This window comes from Mastomys coucha, unplaced genomic scaffold (assembly GCF_008632895.1).
Source record: "Mastomys coucha isolate ucsf_1 unplaced genomic scaffold, UCSF_Mcou_1 pScaffold14, whole genome shotgun sequence".
In the NCBI taxonomy this organism is placed as follows: Eukaryota; Metazoa; Chordata; class Mammalia; order Rodentia; family Muridae; genus Mastomys; species Mastomys coucha.
Genome location: NW_022196896.1, coordinates 135,995,072 through 136,013,313, shown reverse-complemented (window position 1 = coordinate 136,013,313; position 18,242 = coordinate 135,995,072). Strand labels below are relative to the sequence as shown.

Below are 18,242 nucleotides of genomic sequence, written 5' to 3'. Positions count from 1 at the left end.
TACTACACACATAATAAGTACATTTTAGCTGGGCAATCCCAGCACTTGGGAGGCAGAGGAAGATGGATTTCTGAGTTCGAGGTCAGCCTGGTCTACAGAGTGAGTTCCAGGACAGCCAGGGCTACACAGAGAAACCCTATCTCGAAAAACCAAATAAATAAATAAATTTTAAATTGTTATGCTTTTTAGTTTTTTCCCTCTTCATCTCTTTCTATATGTAGAACAAGCTTTGATGTTTTGTTTATGAGAACACTTACTTTGTTAGAATAAGTTGAAATGAAAAAGGTTACTCAGTTGTAAAATCAAAAGGCTGTCGAGATCTTCATGTTTCATTTTAAATCTGATTATTCAGAAAATACCTACAAATACTTGCATTTTGTGCTTGAGAGAAAGATGGAGCTTTTTCTTAGCTTATGATGAACTGTTTACCTTTTTCTCTTTACCTGAGGATCAAGGCTACCCTAGGTGTTACTTGTACATAGCAATAGAAAAAAGATTTAGCTTCTATCAACATGAACACCACCTTCCCTGATGCCATTCTGTCTATTAAGTAGTATGGGATAGGGACCAAGAAGTGAGGGGAAAGTGGAGACTAAGATGCTCGGGTTTCAGACTCTGTAGACCAGCTCAGAGGGCAGATAGAACTTTATTGTTTATTACATAGGCTTACATATAGCTTTTTAGCCAGTTAGGGTATGCTTATGTATTCAAGGGCAGATCAGGGTGCAACCTGTGTTGTTCAGCCAAACCTGATTCACCTGCCTGTCCACAAGCTGGTAGTGGAGGGTCCAATCCCCAGGGAGATTTCTCTGAAGACAGAGGAATCAGCCACCGCCTGGGGTCCTTTGTGTTTTCTTACTGGTGTGGTGGGAGCCATAGCAGATTTTACACTGTATACAGTGGTGGATCAGGTCTCTTTGAGGAGTTTCAGAAGCCTGTGGCATCTGACTCTCCGTGCCACTTTTTTCCTCCACCAGGTTTATCTCTACAACCCCCACAAGGCTGCAGAGATCACCTACAATTTTACTGAGTAAAGATTTGAACTGATCCATAGAAAGGATGAAGATAGCATGTGTCCACCATGTGAACCTGTTGTGCTTGAGTATTTCTTCTCTTAGGCATGTGTTGTGGTCTTCCTTTGTGTTCTTTCTTATTGTATCAGCAGTGAGAATCTGGGTCAGGAGTTGCATATTGATATTCTTACTGGGTCACACGCTTATGGAAAGCCTAATGAAAGGAAGCTGAGGTAGACTCCAGGGTTGATTGGGGGCTCTTCTAGACTAGGCTATACTTTTTGCTTATATCTTCTCTTTCACACCTCTTTTTCTTTCCTTTTGTTTTTTTTCTTTGTTTGTTTTAATAATACTGGCACCGTACTAGATGCATAACAGAAAAGCCAGTTCTGTAACACTAGTGCTAGCGAGAATCCATTCCATTAAAGCAAAGAAGAATTAGCACTTAGCCCTGTTGGTCCAAACCAGTTATGGCAAGGCCTTGGGTTTCACTGTAGGAATGGTTGCACAATGGCAGGCGTGCTATTATGTCATGTTTAAGTTGACATATAGCTTGTCTCACCTCATTCCTTGTGTCTTGACTAACTCAGCACATGTGGTTTCTTTATTGTATGACAATATGTGGTGTTATTTCCAGCATTTACCTCATCAGTACCACCTACAGTGTTTGCTTGGTCATATTTTTTCTATAATAGAAAAATTTAAAGCTAAATAGAATAGCACACGTCTGTAATTCTACTTCTGGGGAGGCTGAGGTGGGAGAATTATGAGTTTGAGGCAAATTTGGCTTTATATCAGTTCCCTGAGTCAAGGGGGGGAAAAGGTAATTTTCTTAGGAATTTTCTCCTTTATTTCTACTTATTTAAATCAAATAATCAAATTAAATTTTTTATTAGAAACATGAGTTAAACATGTCAGTCACACATATGCAGATTTTATAGATGGTGCAAGGGAATTTAAAAATAATCTGTTCGTTTTTTTTTTCTAGTGGTCTGTCTTTACATTATGAAGAAATAACCAAAGGCCCAAATTGTGTAATTCAAGGTGTCGTGGCTAAGGGTCCAGTTAACTCTTGTCAGGGCAAGGTAAGCATTATAAATCAGTGTTACAATATTTGTTATTTGGTTTCTCTTATGGTAAGTAGGAAATTTAATGTGAAATGATCTGGGTTTTCTTTTTGTTGTTTTTTTGTTTTGTTAACCCAGATTATAATAATTCTAAGTTGCTGGAAATTTGTCAGCACTGTGTTATCTGACTTAGCAGTTAGATCTTTATGAAACTTTGTCATTTTATTACTGAAGTCATTTCAACATCTTTGAGTTAAATGCTTTTTAGCTGTCTTAATCTTCCTTCAGAACCATTTATTTAGCTTTTCTCTGATAGTATTCCCCCACCTCTTGTTTTATTTTTTTAGAACAGAAATCACAATTATAAATCAGTAAACTTTAGCTGACTATTATAGCTGGTCTTGCTACTTAGTGGGTTCTTCTTTTTCCCACTCTTTATTGCCCCCAGCCTTGTTTCACCCCCAGTCACTAGCTAGGAGAGAAAGAAGGTAGAGGAAAGAGAGAGGGAAAGGGAGAAAGAGATCCTCACATCTAATTACTTTCCTTTTGTTTCTTCTTTGAGCATGACTACTAACAAACCACAACCAGTCCCAACCACAGCTGGAGAGGGGGTTGGGCTTGCATTTATATACCCTCTGAAAAGTTCTCAGAATTCCAAATGTCACACAATCACAGAAATTATCTATGGCTGTCAAAACCATGTCTCTGCTAGAACATGAAGAAAATCACAGTCAGCTACTGCCAGTAGTCCAAAGCAGCCCTATATCCCACACCTGAGATTAAAATGAAAATACATTCTTATAATATTTCTGTGTTTTTTAAAGAAACCAAAATTCCAAAATTGTCACTACATACTATCTTAATTATCTTTGATAATTAGGTAAAAGGAAATCTTTGTTAAATGATACAGTTAAGAAAGATACAGATATTTTTCTGTCAATATTGTGTTTAAAATAGAGCCAGCTGGAACCTGGGTCTATGTTAGAGTACTTGGAAGGCCCTAGGCTTAACCTCCCAGCATAGCCCAACATAAAGAGAAGAAACATGTAAGGCTCTTCAGATATTTCTGGCAGAGCAGCCCTGATCTGAAATGTTTAGAATGTTGACATATACCACAGGTAAAACATTCTACCTTTGACCTCATTTGATAGATGGCAGTCAAAATGAATATATCTGAAATACAAAAGTTACCTGAAGTTTTAGTATTTAAGGTAAAAAAATAGATGAGTTTCATGATAGACTTGCTTCATTTCCCAAATAGTTTTGTTTACCCAGATTTTCTAAAATTCAAAAGACTTATAGTTGGAAATATTTTATTATTTTGTGTGGTGGGTTTTTTGCCTGTGTGTACACACCTGTGCCTACAACGGCCATCCAGGTGCCTGAAGAGGCCAGAAGAGGACATTGAATCCCCTGAAACAGAAGTTAACAGTTTTGAGCTGCAATGTGGGTTCTGGGAATCAAACTCATGTCCTCTAGAATAGCAGTCATGCTCTTAACCATCTAGAGAGATGTAGCAGAAAACATTTTAATAAGCATTACTTAACCTAAACACTGCTTCATATTATCAATGACACTAAACATCAGGTTTATATATCTTTCCGAATTGAGACTTCACTGAAATAATTTCAGATTTGTGTCAAATTTTTAAATGTTAGATGTACATTAAAATGATTTCTATCTAGATTTTCAACAACTTACTTTGAAAGAACTTTAAATTCATAGGAGAGTTCAGAGATAGTATGCACTTTCAGAGTTTCTGTGTTAATGTCTCAGAATCTTACATGCTAATATACACTAGTAAACATTGAGACAGTACAAGTAAGAAAACTAGACTTTATTCAGATGTCCCTCATTCCCTTTCAGTTCAGAGTCCACTCTAGAATTTTACATTCCATTTAGAAGTTTCTAGATTTAGTTTTTAATATTTTGTTTAATTTCTTTTATAAAAAAAATCAAAATGTAATTACAACATTTTCCCCCTTTCCTTTCCTTCCCTCTGGTCCTTCCCTCCAGAACCTCCCATATACCTACCCCCTGCTCTCTCTCAAATTCACAGCCTCTTTTTCTTCAAGTGTGTGTGTATGTGTATTCTGCTCAGTCTATATTATTATATTACTTGGTTACTTGTATGTATGTTTTCAGGGTTGACCATTTGATGTTGGAAAGCCAAACTGTGATCTTCTTCCCTGGGGAAGACTATTTTTCCTGCTCTCAGATTTCCTTGGTTGCCTCTTGGTCTATGATTGAGTCCTATGAGATTTCCCCTTCCCTGTCAGCATGTCTGTTGTCATTTTTATTCAGGTCTTATTTAGGCAGCCATGTTGATTGAGACTTAGTATAGCTTCTCTGACATTTCTAGGAGATGAAGTCTCACAGCAGACTTCCTGTTCCTCTGATTCTTAGAATCTTTATACCCCATGTTCCGTGATGTTCCCTGAGTCTTGGATGCAAGACTTACATAATTGATATATTTGTTGGGGCTAGGAACCACAGGATCACTTGTTTCATGCTTTTAGATTGATTATGGTTTTCTGTAATGGTCTCTCTCTAATGCAAAGAAGTATGTCTGATGAAGGCTGTGGGCATAAAGATGCTTATTTAGAGTATTATGAATTATTCTGGTTAAGTCATAGAGTGATTGTGGGTTCTCCGAGATCCATGACCTTACTAACCCTGAGTAGTTGTTGGGGTTCTAATACTAGGCATGATTTCCCTCTTGTTGAGTAAGCCTTTAAGTTCAGTTAGAAAGCTGTTTGTTACTACCACTTTGTGCATGTCACTATTGCATGTGTAAGGTCATTGTGTCATAATGATCATTGTGGATCATAGGCATCAGAGCCGGGTAGGACTGTTGGTTGCCGCCCTCCTTTTCTCTCTCTTTCTCTCTCTCTCAGAAGCTTGCATAGAACCTTCTGATACCATAAAGCTAGTTCTGAAGGGACGAAACTTTCAGATCAGATCTTTCTCTATGTCGTAAGTGTATGATGTCTTCAGCAGTGGGGTTTACCTTCAACCTCTGATGGAAACAGGAAAGAGCCTGTTTTAGAAGTCTCTTGGACTCCCCTGACCAAGAGCTTGAAAGGAGTCTTTTGCCTCGTATGGGGAGGGGTTGTTAGTCTGTGGCTTCTCGGGAAGATCTTGTTATCCCTGTTGTGAACAATTTATTAAACTATGTATGCATATTTATACACATAGATTCATATATATATTACGTTGTAAATTTAGGTAAATAGATAATAATATGAGACCTTAGGACTCTTTTCAGACATTGTTATTTGCCTTCCCCTTTCTCATTTATACCCTCCCCCACTATTTTCTCATTTCAAATCACCTGTAGCCTATTATTCCTCTTTACTGCCTACTCTCCATGATATCTTCCTATTTTACTGGTTTCTTGCAGTTATTAGCTATGCACTCACATCTAAAGATTTTGAACTATGAGTTTTAGATGAGAGAAAGCATGGTATTTGTCTTTCTAGGTCTGGGTTACGATACCCAATACAATCTTTTAATTCTATTCATTTACCTGCAAAGTTCATGATTTCATTTTTCTTTACATCTGAATAGTGTTCCATAGTGTATGACACTTATTATCCATTCATCAGTTGAAGGACATTTGGGCCGTTTGTATTTCCTAGCTATTGTAAATAGAACAGCAATAAATATAGGTAAGTATTTGTAGAGTATATAGTATTGAGTCCTCTGAGCATATGACAAGAAGTGGTATTCCTGGGTCATATGGAAGATTTACTTTGAGTGTTTTGAGGGTTTTCTCCACTGGTTTCCAGGGTGGATGGACTAACTTGGCAATCCCAACAGTGAATACAGGCTCTCTTTCTCCACATCCCTTACATCATTTGCTGTTGTAGGTTGTTCCATTGATCTTTGCTGCTCTAAATGGGATAAGATGAAACCTCAAAGTTGTTTTGATTTGTATTTCCTTAATTCCTAAGGATGCTCCACATTTTCTAAGAATTCTTAGCCAATTTTATTTCTTCTTCTGAAAGTTGTGTACAGTTTCTTGCCCATCTTTTAGATGGGTCTTTTACTCAGATCTCTGTAGTTACTGTTCAGAGTGCAGTACATTTTCTTTCCTACTCCTTTATTGTTTCACTTCAGAAATATTTTTAGTTATTTGTGTTACATCTATGACTTTTACCTGCATGTATGTATGTGCACCACATGGGTGCCTGATGCCTGTGGAGCAGAAGAGCTAATTGGATTCCCTTGAACTGGAATTATGGGCGATTATAGCCAACATGTGAGTTCTGGGAACTGAACTTGGGTCCCCTGCAAGAGCAGCAAGTTCTCTTACCAATGAGTGGTCTTTCTACCCCTTCTTTTACATTTTTAGAAACAATGTCTTATTCTGTTAACTACCTGGGGTACACCATTTTTGAGATAAGGAAAGTTTTTCCCCCTCTGGGATTCTTAGATATTTGTAATAATTTTACTGAGTAAAATTATGAGTAGATTTACATAATGTTAAGGTAACTACAAACTAAACATATGTCAGAATCGAAATGTTAAGCTACTTATTTAAATCTTGGGTTTAATTTTTCCTGTCTTCTTTTTTTTTTTTCAACAGAATTTTAATCTGAAGGTTATTCTTCCTGGTTTAAAAGAAGACTCACAGATTTTGAAAATTAGATTGCTACCTGGTAATATTTTAAGAAGTATTTGGAATAGTTATTTTTTAAAGTATTCTTAGATTGCAGTTGTGTGGCCAGAATGTAGGGTGTTGTGGCAGAAAAGACTACAATTTATTTATGTATGTGGGGTGGCATGCACTCATGATTACAATGCCTGTGGCAGTCAAGGATGGCAGATTCCCCAGGAACAGCTGTAGATACTCTTGACCCCTAAACTATCTCCCTAGCCCAGAAGGACTGCAATTTTGACACTACACTGGGCTGTAATAATGAGATTCTATCAAAAAGCAAAAACAAACATGAAAAAAATGATACCATGATAGAAGCATACTGATACTATTTATACTAGTTTAATGTTTGAGGAAGACTAGTAATAGCTCAAAGCTTCTGTCTCTTAGAAAAGAAAAAAAAAGTTGAGACAGTATAGACCAGGCTGGCCTCAGAGGCTCCTTAGGTAACCAAGGATAGTCTTGAGTTCACAGTCCTCCTGCCTCGTCCTCCCAAGTGATAGATTTCGGCCATGTACCTTGTTTATGTGGTGCTGGGATTGAACTCAGAGTTGCATTCTAGGCAAGTACTCTCTCAGTTGAGGTACACCCCCAGTCTGAGTGTAAATCTTAAAAATACATTTGCGTTGTGAAATTTAACTCAGTCTTGAGGGAAATTTTTAAGTACTGACTATGTTATAGGAATCATTATCTAGAGATAGGCTTAATTGACTTAGGTTAAAACTGGGTCTGCTATATCAGCCTTTTATCGATAAATCACATTTTAAGAACGTTAGGTCCATATTTGATAAGGATTTGTCTTGGGAAAATGAAACTGTATTAAAGTTACATAGGATAGAAATTGCTTTTTAATTTAAGAGATAGTCTGTTGTAAGGATCTAAAAAGAATATTTTTGAATCAGGACATTTGGGTATATAGGTAAACTTTGTTTATGGCTGGACATTTGGACATATAGGTAAACTTTGTTTATGGCTGCTTTTTCAAATAATGAATAGAATATTTACCTGCTCATAGGGTTATAGCAGTTAAATGAGTTAATATAGGCAGTCTTCCCTGTGTGTTTGTCAAATAGAGAACAGTACTAATTGCACATGAGCCTTCTTTATCCTGGCAAGGTGAGATCTGCCTGGATTTATGAAACACTTAAGATTATGCTTACTCAGTATTTTACACTTGATCCTAGACAAACAAGGAACTGTTGGCACACAAGTTTTAGCTATGAGAATTAGAAACCTTGACTCTAACACTTTGTGCATAAATGATAAAATCCAGTTCATACTGGATTTTAGCAGAAGGGAACACTAGCTTATTTGCGTTTACAAATTTAAGTTCTTAGAAGTTTTACCCAGGCACATCAATAAAGAAGTGAAAATTGGCACTAGTGAGGAAAAAAGTTCATTTATAGTAATAAACATGTAGACTTTTAGAAGTAAGCCAAGCCATATGGAATTGACTTGTAGAAATCTTATTACCTGGGTACATTTTTGGTCTTTTGTTCCGTTTTGTTTTATTGGATAGAAATGGCAAAGTAGGAAATAGCACAGTATTGTGGTAGAAGCCAAGAAACCTCATCATAAACCAGGACTTGGGCTTGACTTTTCCACTGACTGACCCTGAGTTTAGTACATCTCTTTGTATTAAGTATTTTCTTTATGTAGTCTCCTGATTAAATATTTTCTGGTGTTTGTGGATGCTTCCATTCCTGTAAAATGGAAGTAATAGATTCTTGTGTTGTGTATAATGAGCATAGTAGTGCTTACTTAAAACAGGACATAATAGTTGGCTCATTAAATATTAATATCAATATTATAAAGTAAAATAAGCACATTTTATATATTTTATTATCAGTTAGTATAAATTACATCTTAAAGTATTAGGGTTATGAAACATATAGACAATTTACTGTAGAAGTGTAGACCTATTTCGTTAATCCTACAGGGATTGTATGATATAACTTGCTTATGATACCAAGGACAGTGAGCAGTGTACTTACCTGCTTATGTAATTATGTAATCGCCAGGGGTTTGTTATATTTTGGTAACACAGTTTTATTACATAGTCAATGCTGTCTCCAGCTCTTAAGTATTGGATTGCAGGATTGTACCATCATGCTTGGCTTGACTTGAGTTTTATGATACTTGAATATTGCCATTTCTTGTGCTGGAGACCTCAATCATTGTATAAAGCTAACAGTGATAAGTAAGTTTATAATAAACTTATTTTGCTTCTTAAATGTTTTCTCTCCCAGATATTTTTAATTTTTTTCAGGACTGTTTAGGTCATTTCTAGTATGAGTTATCACTGTGTTGTAGCTTATATAAATCTATATAAACTTTGTATAAATCTTATATAAATCTAAACTTATATAAGTCAGATATTTAACTATGCTATTGACAGCTTCATCACATACATAAATTACATTTGGAAGGTAGAATTTATTAAGTTCTGCATTCTTTTTTTCTTATATTATTTATAATTGTTAAAAAAAATATTTCAGTCTATTTAATCTAATAAATATACATTTAATTACATATTTTCTCAATAGGTCCCCCTCATCGACTAAAAGTAAAACCTGACTCAGAAATTCTAGTTATAGAGAATGGAACAGCTTTCCCATTTCAGGTGGACATTGTGGACGAGTCAGACAACATAACAGCACAGCCAAAGCTGATCGTCCACTGTAAGGTGAGCATGTTGTGTGATCATCCACTGTAAGGTGAGCTTGTTGTGTGATTGTCCATTGTAAGGTGAGCTTGTTGTGTGATTGGCCACTGTAAAGTGAGCTTGTTGTGTGATTTGCCACTGTAAGGTGAGTTTTTTGTGACACACAGTTATTAATACTCATTTTGTTTTGATGTTTATGTTACCTTGCTTTAGGGGTACTGGGATTGGAGAGGTTCAGTACTGTAACTAGCTTTACATGCTTTCTGGGGATTCAAACTCAGGTTCTCCTGCTTACATGGTAGTCCTTTATCAACTACTGAGCCACCTCTCTATTTCCCTCCCCTAGCTTTAGTGTTTCATTTATAAATAGAATGATTAAACTGTCTTTCAGAACTTTCAATTAGCACATAAACAAAGTAAGGTAAGGTCTACCACAAAAGACCTTACTACTCATGAAAGTAAAAGGGAGTATGGTGTGGTAGTACTGAAGACATGCTGTAACATTTGTGACTCCGACTCCTTGTAATTTTCTTTTAAGTAAAGAAAAGAATGTTTTTCTAAAAGGATAAATTTTATGTAACATGGAAAGTCACTGTTTTTTATTTTAAAAAAGTCTAATGTTTTGAGTTTTATTTAGAATTTTCCAGTGTAGAGGCAGCATTGTTAGCTGTGATAAATTATTCAAGAATTTGAACATTTACTGAGTAGTAATGGATAGTTAATGATCTTTCCACCCTCCTTCTAGTTTCTAGGTGCTCCAAACCTACCAGTCTATACTGTGGATTGCAGTAGCTCTGGAACTAGCATCCTAACAGGGTCACCAATTCAAGTTCAGAACATTAAGAAAGACCAGACACTGACCGCCAAGATTGAGATACCTGTAAGCTACTGCTCTCATTGGTGTTGCACAAAGTCTTTAAGGTCCCTAACAGCTGTAGAGTATTTTATGAAAAGTTGTTTGATGCTAAAATGTGCAATATTTATGGTTCTCTTAAAAATAATGTGAAGTATAACAGTATTAACATTTTATATCACATATTAATAATCTTGATCATCTCTTACAGTGTTTATAATTACTACTGATTATATTTTTCTTTTTAAAAAGTATATCTTTAAATTGGGTGTGTATATGTCTATGTGGGGGTAGATGTATGTGAGAACAGATGCATTGGATCTCTTGAAGCTAGAGTGACAGGTCACTAACTGTGAGCCACCAGGTGGGTAATGGGAATTGTATTCAGGTGGATCCACAAAAGCAGTATATGCCCTTGATAATATTAAAGCACTTAAGATGCATTTCCTCTATGTGAAAATGTAAGCAATGAATGTGTGTTTGTGTGCGTTTGCATTTTGCAAGCTGTCAAGAAGTATAGTATAGTTTTGTGGATATGGGGAAGATCTGGCCTTTGAGGCAAATGGGCCTTATGTAGTTAAACAACAGTATCAGAAGACTAGAAATGATTCAGTTAAAGGAAATAGGAAGTTATATCTGCTTTTATGCAGTTTATTGTGTCTTGCCCAAGGGTAGCAACCTTTGTAAATCTGTATACTTTTAAAATAAATTGCTTGATATTTTATAATATAGGAATTTTAAATAAATTTTAAATCACTCACCTAAATGGGTTTATATTAGAATAACTGTAGATAAGGAAGGAAGTTTATTAAGTAATATTTAAAGTTATCTTAGAATTAAGTTATTATAAATGACTTTGTGCTGTTAAAGGTATTATAGTTTATTAAAGAAGTAATGGTATAATGGTTTAATTTTCTATGCTTAAAAGTAACTTCTATATGATGGATCTGTACAGTTGTTGTATACTAGTAATCAATATAAATTTCTCAGTGTGCTGGTAAGCTCAGCTTTCAGGGCATCTAAAATTCTTCTGACTATTATTTGTTCATTTATTCCAGTGTGCTATTAACTAAAAACAAAACAAAAAACAAAAACAAAAAATGTCAATAAAGCTCAGTAATAAAAAGTACCATCTTCTATGCAGCAGTCTGTCTCCAATTTGATTGAAAATTCAGGGTTTCTTCTTTATTCTGTTTTTAAAATTAATTATTTTATTTATTTACTTCCCAAATGTTGCCCCCCTGGTCCCCATTCCTAGAGTTCTTCATCCCATCCCCCCTCTCCTTCACCTTTGAGAGAGTGCTTCCCACCTCTTTATTCTTACTACATGATGGTTATTGAATCTGTGACTTAATTTAAATCTTGTGACTCTATAATTATTTTAAATGAATTTTTTTAAAAAGAAGGCATTTTTGTTAGTTTTCAGAATGTAACCAGTCCCATTTGTGCCTGATGGTATAAAATATTATATTATTAAAGTAAAATACCTTTTTTGTTTGTTTGTTTTAAAGGCAGGGTCTCTCATATATTCTAGACTGACCTTGAACTTACTGTGTAGCTGAGAATGGCTTGAACTCCTGACCTCCTGCCTACCTCCCAAGTTGTGGGCATACAGGTAGGTGCCACCACATTTGGCTTATAATGTCTATCTAATGATAAAACCTACAAGTGTAACTGTGGTAAGATGATCTTCCCTAATACTGGAACTAAACTGTTAAACAGCGCCAAGGACTCAGTATATGTTTTATGTTCTCTCTTCTAGAGCTGTAAAGATGTGTCACCTGTTGAAAAGACTATCAAGTTACTTCCCAGTAGCCATGTTGCCTGCCTACAGATCTTTAGTGTAGAGGGACAAAAGGCAATCCAGATCAAACATCAGGATGAGGTTAATTGGATAGCAGGTGATGTTATGCACAATCTAATTTTTCAAATGTATGATGAAGGAGAAAGAGAAATCAATATTACACCATCCTTGGCAGAAAAAATTAAGGTAATGTATTTTAGGCAAATTGTTTACTTGTTAAAAACTCATTTATGTTTTGAAAATTGAAATTTTGTGGATAGCCTATAATAAATTGTTTATCAGAGAAAAATACATTAGGTTTGTGCTAAATAAATTATGGTATTGGATTGTAAAAATTAAATCACTATAACTAGACTCAAACACATTTTTATTAACATCAGAGCCATTACCATCAACACATTTTTGCCAATGAGAAATGAACTTATGTGTTCCTATAAAATAAAAATAGAAAATCAGTGAATTTGTAGAAAGCATGAGAGGAGGCAGCATCAGCTAGACAGTTTTCTTCTGAGGAAGTTCACTGAGGAAGTACTGAGCTTTCTTTCCAGTTGGGTTTCACATGCTGAGTAGCCATTGAGAATGGAGTAACATGGGAGTGTCCATCTGTCTCTCCATGGGCTTCTACACATTGTGCTCCATGTTTTCCAGACTGGTTTCCTAGCAAAACTTTTTGAGCCAGAGCTGCACAAATATGTTCATTAGTTCCCTGGCCAAATGGACTGGCATTGTTTCAAGTTTTCTCTGCTGTTTGATGACTCATTTTGATCTTGAATAAGAAGATCATTCAAGCCAGGTGTGATGGACTTTAATCCCAGCACTTGGAGGCAGAAGCAAGCAAATCTATTGAGTTTCAAGGCCAGTCTGTTCTACATAGTGAGTTCTAGGATAGTCATAGCTATGTAGAGAAACCCTATCTATTTATTCATAAATAAATAGAAAAAAATCACCCAGGGCTTTGTAGAGAGACCCTATCTATACATACATACATACATACATACATACATACATACATACATACATACATACATACAAAGAAACAAAAGAAATTCACTCAGATTTGTCATTTTGTTTAATGTCATTTTTGTAGTATTAAATAAAAAACAGCAGGTAATGATTCATTTTCAAAATGACATACACTGAGAATCACACACTAAGATAATGTGACATAACCACCATTGTTTAAAAATGCACTTCAGTGTCAGACAACAAATGTCAATAGTACAATTGTTTTGTACTAGCCTAATAGTTTAAATTCTAGGCTAAATATGTTTTTTGTGTATGGACTTGATTGAAATGCAGATGATTTACATGTGGAAAATCTAGTACTTAAAGAAATGATCTTTGGGTGGCAAGATGGCTCAGCAGGTAGAGGCCCACTTTTCTGAACTGTTGTCAGATTTAGGGTAACTGTCCATGAAGGCCAGGTCATTGTCAGGGACCCCAGGAAGGAGAGCAACCCCGGTCTAGAAATAATATCTATGTTTGGGATCATTCAAGCCAGGTGTGATGGACTTTAATCCCAGCACAGTGACAGCCTTATAGCAAAGCTCTGAAAATACACTCCTTAATGGCTTTCAGTTTTTATTATGAAGATTCAGAAATATTTGCAGCAAAACCAAGTATGTAACTATGATATACTATTATTTCTGATCATAGAGTGATTTTCTAGCTGGGCTTGGTGATGTTTATCTTTAATGCCAAGGCTTGGGAGGCAGAGGGAGGTGAATCTGATTTCAAGGCCAACCAGTTTTCTAGTGTTCCAGGACAGTCTCAAGAAAATACATTTGTTTAAAAAAAGAAGAAAATGGACCTTCTTTTTCTTTGGCTGTGGGAGGGGTGAATTATAATTTAGCTTTAAGCTTCTTCAATAAATAGGTGGGGTGTGGTGGCACATTCCTGTAATCCTAGCAGTTGGAAGTTTGAGGATCATGAGTTCATGCCCATCCTAAGCAACATGAGTTTGGGGGCAGCCTGATCTACCTGCAACTCTGCTTCAAAAGATTAAAAAAGAAGAAAAATAAGAAAAAAAATCTTTAGACTGTAAGTGATTATGGGAAGGCTCTGCGTAACCTATAAGCTTTGTGTTACATGAATTCACAATTCTTTCCTAGGTTAATTGGACTCCTGAGGTTAACAAAGAACATCTGGTACAAGGTCTCCTTCCTGATGTGCAAGTACCAACATCTGTGAAAGATGTACGCTACTGCCAGGTTTCTTTCCAAGATGACCACGTGTCTCTGGAAAGTGCCTTTACAGTAAGGTTTGTAAACTTGTTATATTTTCAAATACTTTCAGACTTAGCATACCACACAGGATAGTTTTCTGCAGTGTACTCTTGTGAAAAAAAATAGCTGCTTTGAGGATTAAAAAAAGTTTTAATTTCTATAAAATACTTAGATTGTCTTTACAATAAATCTTCAATGTACATAGTGGTTAATTATTGGGCTTTTGTTAGAGGCAGAGTCCTGCAGTGCAGCCCAGAGTGGCTTCAAACTCACGATCCTCCTGCCTCAGTCTCCCAAGTGCTGGAATTATATGTGGTAGAACTGTATATGATTGATAGTGATTAATCCTTTCATGATTATAACCCTGCACTTTATTGATCTATTAGCAACTGTAACAGTGCATCAAAGGAAGGTCCTTCAACTCAAACAACAGAGGCCTGAAAAACACAAAAGACAGGTTGTGGTTTTAGAAGAAAAATTACATTGGTTAGTGGTGAATTTTGAAACTGAGTTCAGTCAGAATTAATATTTACAATTCAGAGAAGAGTAGAGCTTAGTATAAAGGAGCAGAAGACCGCCTTTCTGTCACACAGCTCTCTGGCTGCCTGTCTAGTGACTCCTAGCACTGTAATCCTGTATCTACTCCATGCTGTGCCCTGCATTGTGATGCTTCCTTACTCTACCGACAGTATTTCCTTATCATAACTTCCTTTTAATGCAATGTAAAGAATATAATGTAACTTTTTCTTGCAGTCATTAGCTGTGAAAAGTGAAAGATTTGGAGGGGTGCTGTTGTATTTAATTTTAGGACTTACATAGATATTGCTCTTCACCTTTTTTTTGCAATTAATGGTTAATTAAGCCTTTTAACCAAACTAATTTTAGACCACTTCCTGATGATCCCAAACATTTAAAATGTGAGTTAAAAGGAGGAAAAACAGTGGAGATGGGCCAAGAGCTTCAAGGAGAAATAGGTTAGTATACCTACTTATTTTTGTATGATGCTGACTTCAATTAATATTTTAAGATAATATGGTCTGAAAGATACTTTGTGGCATACACTGAAACTCAGTGTTCTAAGATAGTTTACTTTTAAAATCTTGCATTTGTTATAGGAAATAATGATATTAAAAGTGTGAGTTGATTGCTCTGTAGCTTTTGTTTTTTTCTTATAGCTAAAAAAATTATATACCATTAAGTGTTTCCTTTAAATTGTGATAAAAAAGTCTGATTTAGGAATTAGGATATAGCTCATTGGTAGAGCTATCTACCATGTGTATGAGCCTGTGCTCACTCCATAGCACCTTACCAATACAAATAATCTTAACACTAGTATACCTCAAAAATTAAAAGCAGTTTTTAATCAATCCTGCACAGGTTCTTGATATAGTTTAATGGTTATAAAAGAAATAATTATGTATGTATATTACCGATATGTGAGAGGAAATTAAAGCTTCCGAGTATATTTTATGTGTAAGATACATCTTAAAAAGGATTTTAACTTGAAACTTTTTTCTTTTTTTAGTTGTAATAATTGCAGATCAGTATGGAAATCAAATTTCAGCATTTTCACCTGATTCCTTATCTACATTGTCGATTTCTGGAGATGGGCTTGACAGCTCAAACTTGAAAGTCACTTTGGAGGTATTTTACAAACCCTATAAAATTGGATTTGTGCTTGAGAAAAGGTGGAAGTTTAACTTTACGTATGTTACTTCAATTTTTAAAAAAGTTGTATTTGCATTTGTGTATATGTACTATATTTGGCTAAATGCTTGCCATAGTGCAGGTGTGGAAACCAAGGACAACTTGTGGGAGTCAGTTCTCTCCTTCCACCACGGTAGTCCCAGACACTAACCGTGGACTTGGTGGCAGGTACCTTCTCTACCTGATGAGTCATCTTACCAGCCTTGATGTTCTATCTAAAATTCTTCAAAGACATTAAAACTTGAATTTAAAAAGTTGCAGGATAGTATCTGTGAGACCCAGATCATTTGCCAACAAAAGTAAATGGAAACCAGGTGTTTGCCCTGATCCCGCCACTCACTTGCAGCCACCCTTGCTTTCCCTTTAACCATGTTACATTGATGTAGATTGCAGTTGTTATAATACTTCACTATATGTATTTATACATAGAATGTACCTATGTTTACACATACATGTAAGTTTTCAGTTAGGTATTCAAATAAAACTGAGTGCTTACCCCTGCATTAAAGCAGTATACTGAGGAAAACATTCACTGTTTATCATCAGTTAATTCAGTCTAACTTTAAAAGTAAAGATCTTGATAGAATTCTTGGAGCTTAAAACAAACATGAAGTGCTCTTCTTGAAAAGGTCAAAAACAACATTATTAGGTAAAAGAATGTCCTGGAATTGGTCTTGAAAAACCTGCCAGGTACTATAGGTTAGAAAAAGAGTTCTCCCTAGTCTACTGGATCTGATTCATTGACTACATTATACTTTTTACTTGACAGAATGACCATTGAGAATAGCTTCCTCTCTTGTCTTTCTTACTAATTTCTGATTTTCCTGTTAGACTATTGTTTCTAATGCTAAAGAACTCTCATGAGTTATTTGTTTATATAAAGTCTGCTCTTTCTTATTTCAGCTTATCCCATTGTTTTTTCAACTCTATGTGTTGATGAAATGAAGATGTGCAGGGTTGTTGCTATGTGTGGACAGTCTGCTTCTTGTCGCCCTGTGCACACCATGTGCCCAGGCTCCTCTCCTCTGACCTCATTGTTCTGAAGTATAACCTGCTTGTTTACACATCCAGTATTCCCAGTCCACTAGATTACTCCCTCAGCATATAAACATGCTTGTAGCATAGCTGGTCTTAAGCAATATACATTCACATACAAGAGACATAAATGCAGACAAAGCATCCATACACTTAAAGTAGATACAAATGTATATAGGAATATATCCATACAAAAAGAACATGAGATCATTAACAGTTACTATTAAAATATGAGTACTTTTGTGCTATTTCTGGTCTAGAATGAGTTAATCCATATAGTCATGTTGCAAAGATTAATGACTTATTAATTCATTGACTTATTAATAGGGTTTGGAACCATTATTCTGAATAATTGATAAGCAGTGACAAAAACCCTAGCCAGTGTGAATATCATCTTGACAGAGAGAGAGCAAAAAGGGGGAGGGGAATAGTGAAGATGTATGCATGTTACAGTGAAAGGTTTTCAGGAAGGACCTTCCTTGTTACGGGGTGGGGGAGGATAGTGAAGATGTATGCATGTTAAAATGTAGCAATGTAGGGTGTTCAGGAAGGTACATTAAGGTTCTATTTTTTGGAAATAGCTAAAGAAAAGCTACAGGGAAAGTCTCAGTCGCCTGTGCTGGCTTCTGTGGTAAAGAGAAGCATAGATACAGACTGACCATTCCTAACATAACATTTGAAATATTCTGAAATCCAAAAAGTTTTCACTACAAATATGACACTCAAAGTTGCCAGCTTTTGCAGTATTTGATATTTATATTTTTTTTTTTACTTTTTTTTATTAGATATTTTCTTTATTTACATGTAAATTTCTCCATTCCCAGTTTCCCCTCCAAAAAACAAAGAAACAAACAAAAACAAACCCCTGTTGCCTCCCCCCTCCCCATGCCTGCCACCCAACACTCTCCCACTTATTGGCCCTGGCATTCCCCTACACTAGGGCACAGAACTTTCACAGGGCCGAGCTCCTCTCCTATTGATGATCAAATTGCAATCCTCTACTATACACATAGGGTGGGGGTGGGGTTCTTGCTTCAAGGCAGGGTTTCTCTGTATAGACCTTGCTGTCCTGGAACTCACCCTGTAGACCAGGCTGGCCTTGAATTCACTGCCTCTGACTTCCAGCGCTCGGGCTGAAGGTTCAGCCAGGGCTGAACCAGTTCCTGGCTAGATTAGGAATCTTACCCAGTCTATGCAAATATTACAAAAT

General features: G+C 35.9%; 1 protein-coding gene across 1 annotated transcript in view; it reads left to right on the top strand.

The window, feature by feature from the left end:
* The window catches only part of Smchd1 (structural maintenance of chromosomes flexible hinge domain containing 1), a 113,768-nt gene that overhangs the window by 56,939 nt on the left and 38,587 nt on the right, over nt 1-18,242 (top strand). The window contains exons 21-28 of the mRNA XM_031368725.1: nt 2,002-2,098; nt 6,672-6,744; nt 9,290-9,429; nt 10,154-10,288; nt 12,024-12,251; nt 14,177-14,325; nt 15,176-15,264; nt 15,816-15,934. Of these exons, the coding sequence (XP_031224585.1) occupies nt 2,002-2,098; nt 6,672-6,744; nt 9,290-9,429; nt 10,154-10,288; nt 12,024-12,251; nt 14,177-14,325; nt 15,176-15,264; nt 15,816-15,934 (1,030 nt within the window). The remainder of the gene's footprint in view (nt 1-2,001; nt 2,099-6,671; nt 6,745-9,289; nt 9,430-10,153; nt 10,289-12,023; nt 12,252-14,176; nt 14,326-15,175; nt 15,265-15,815; nt 15,935-18,242) is intronic.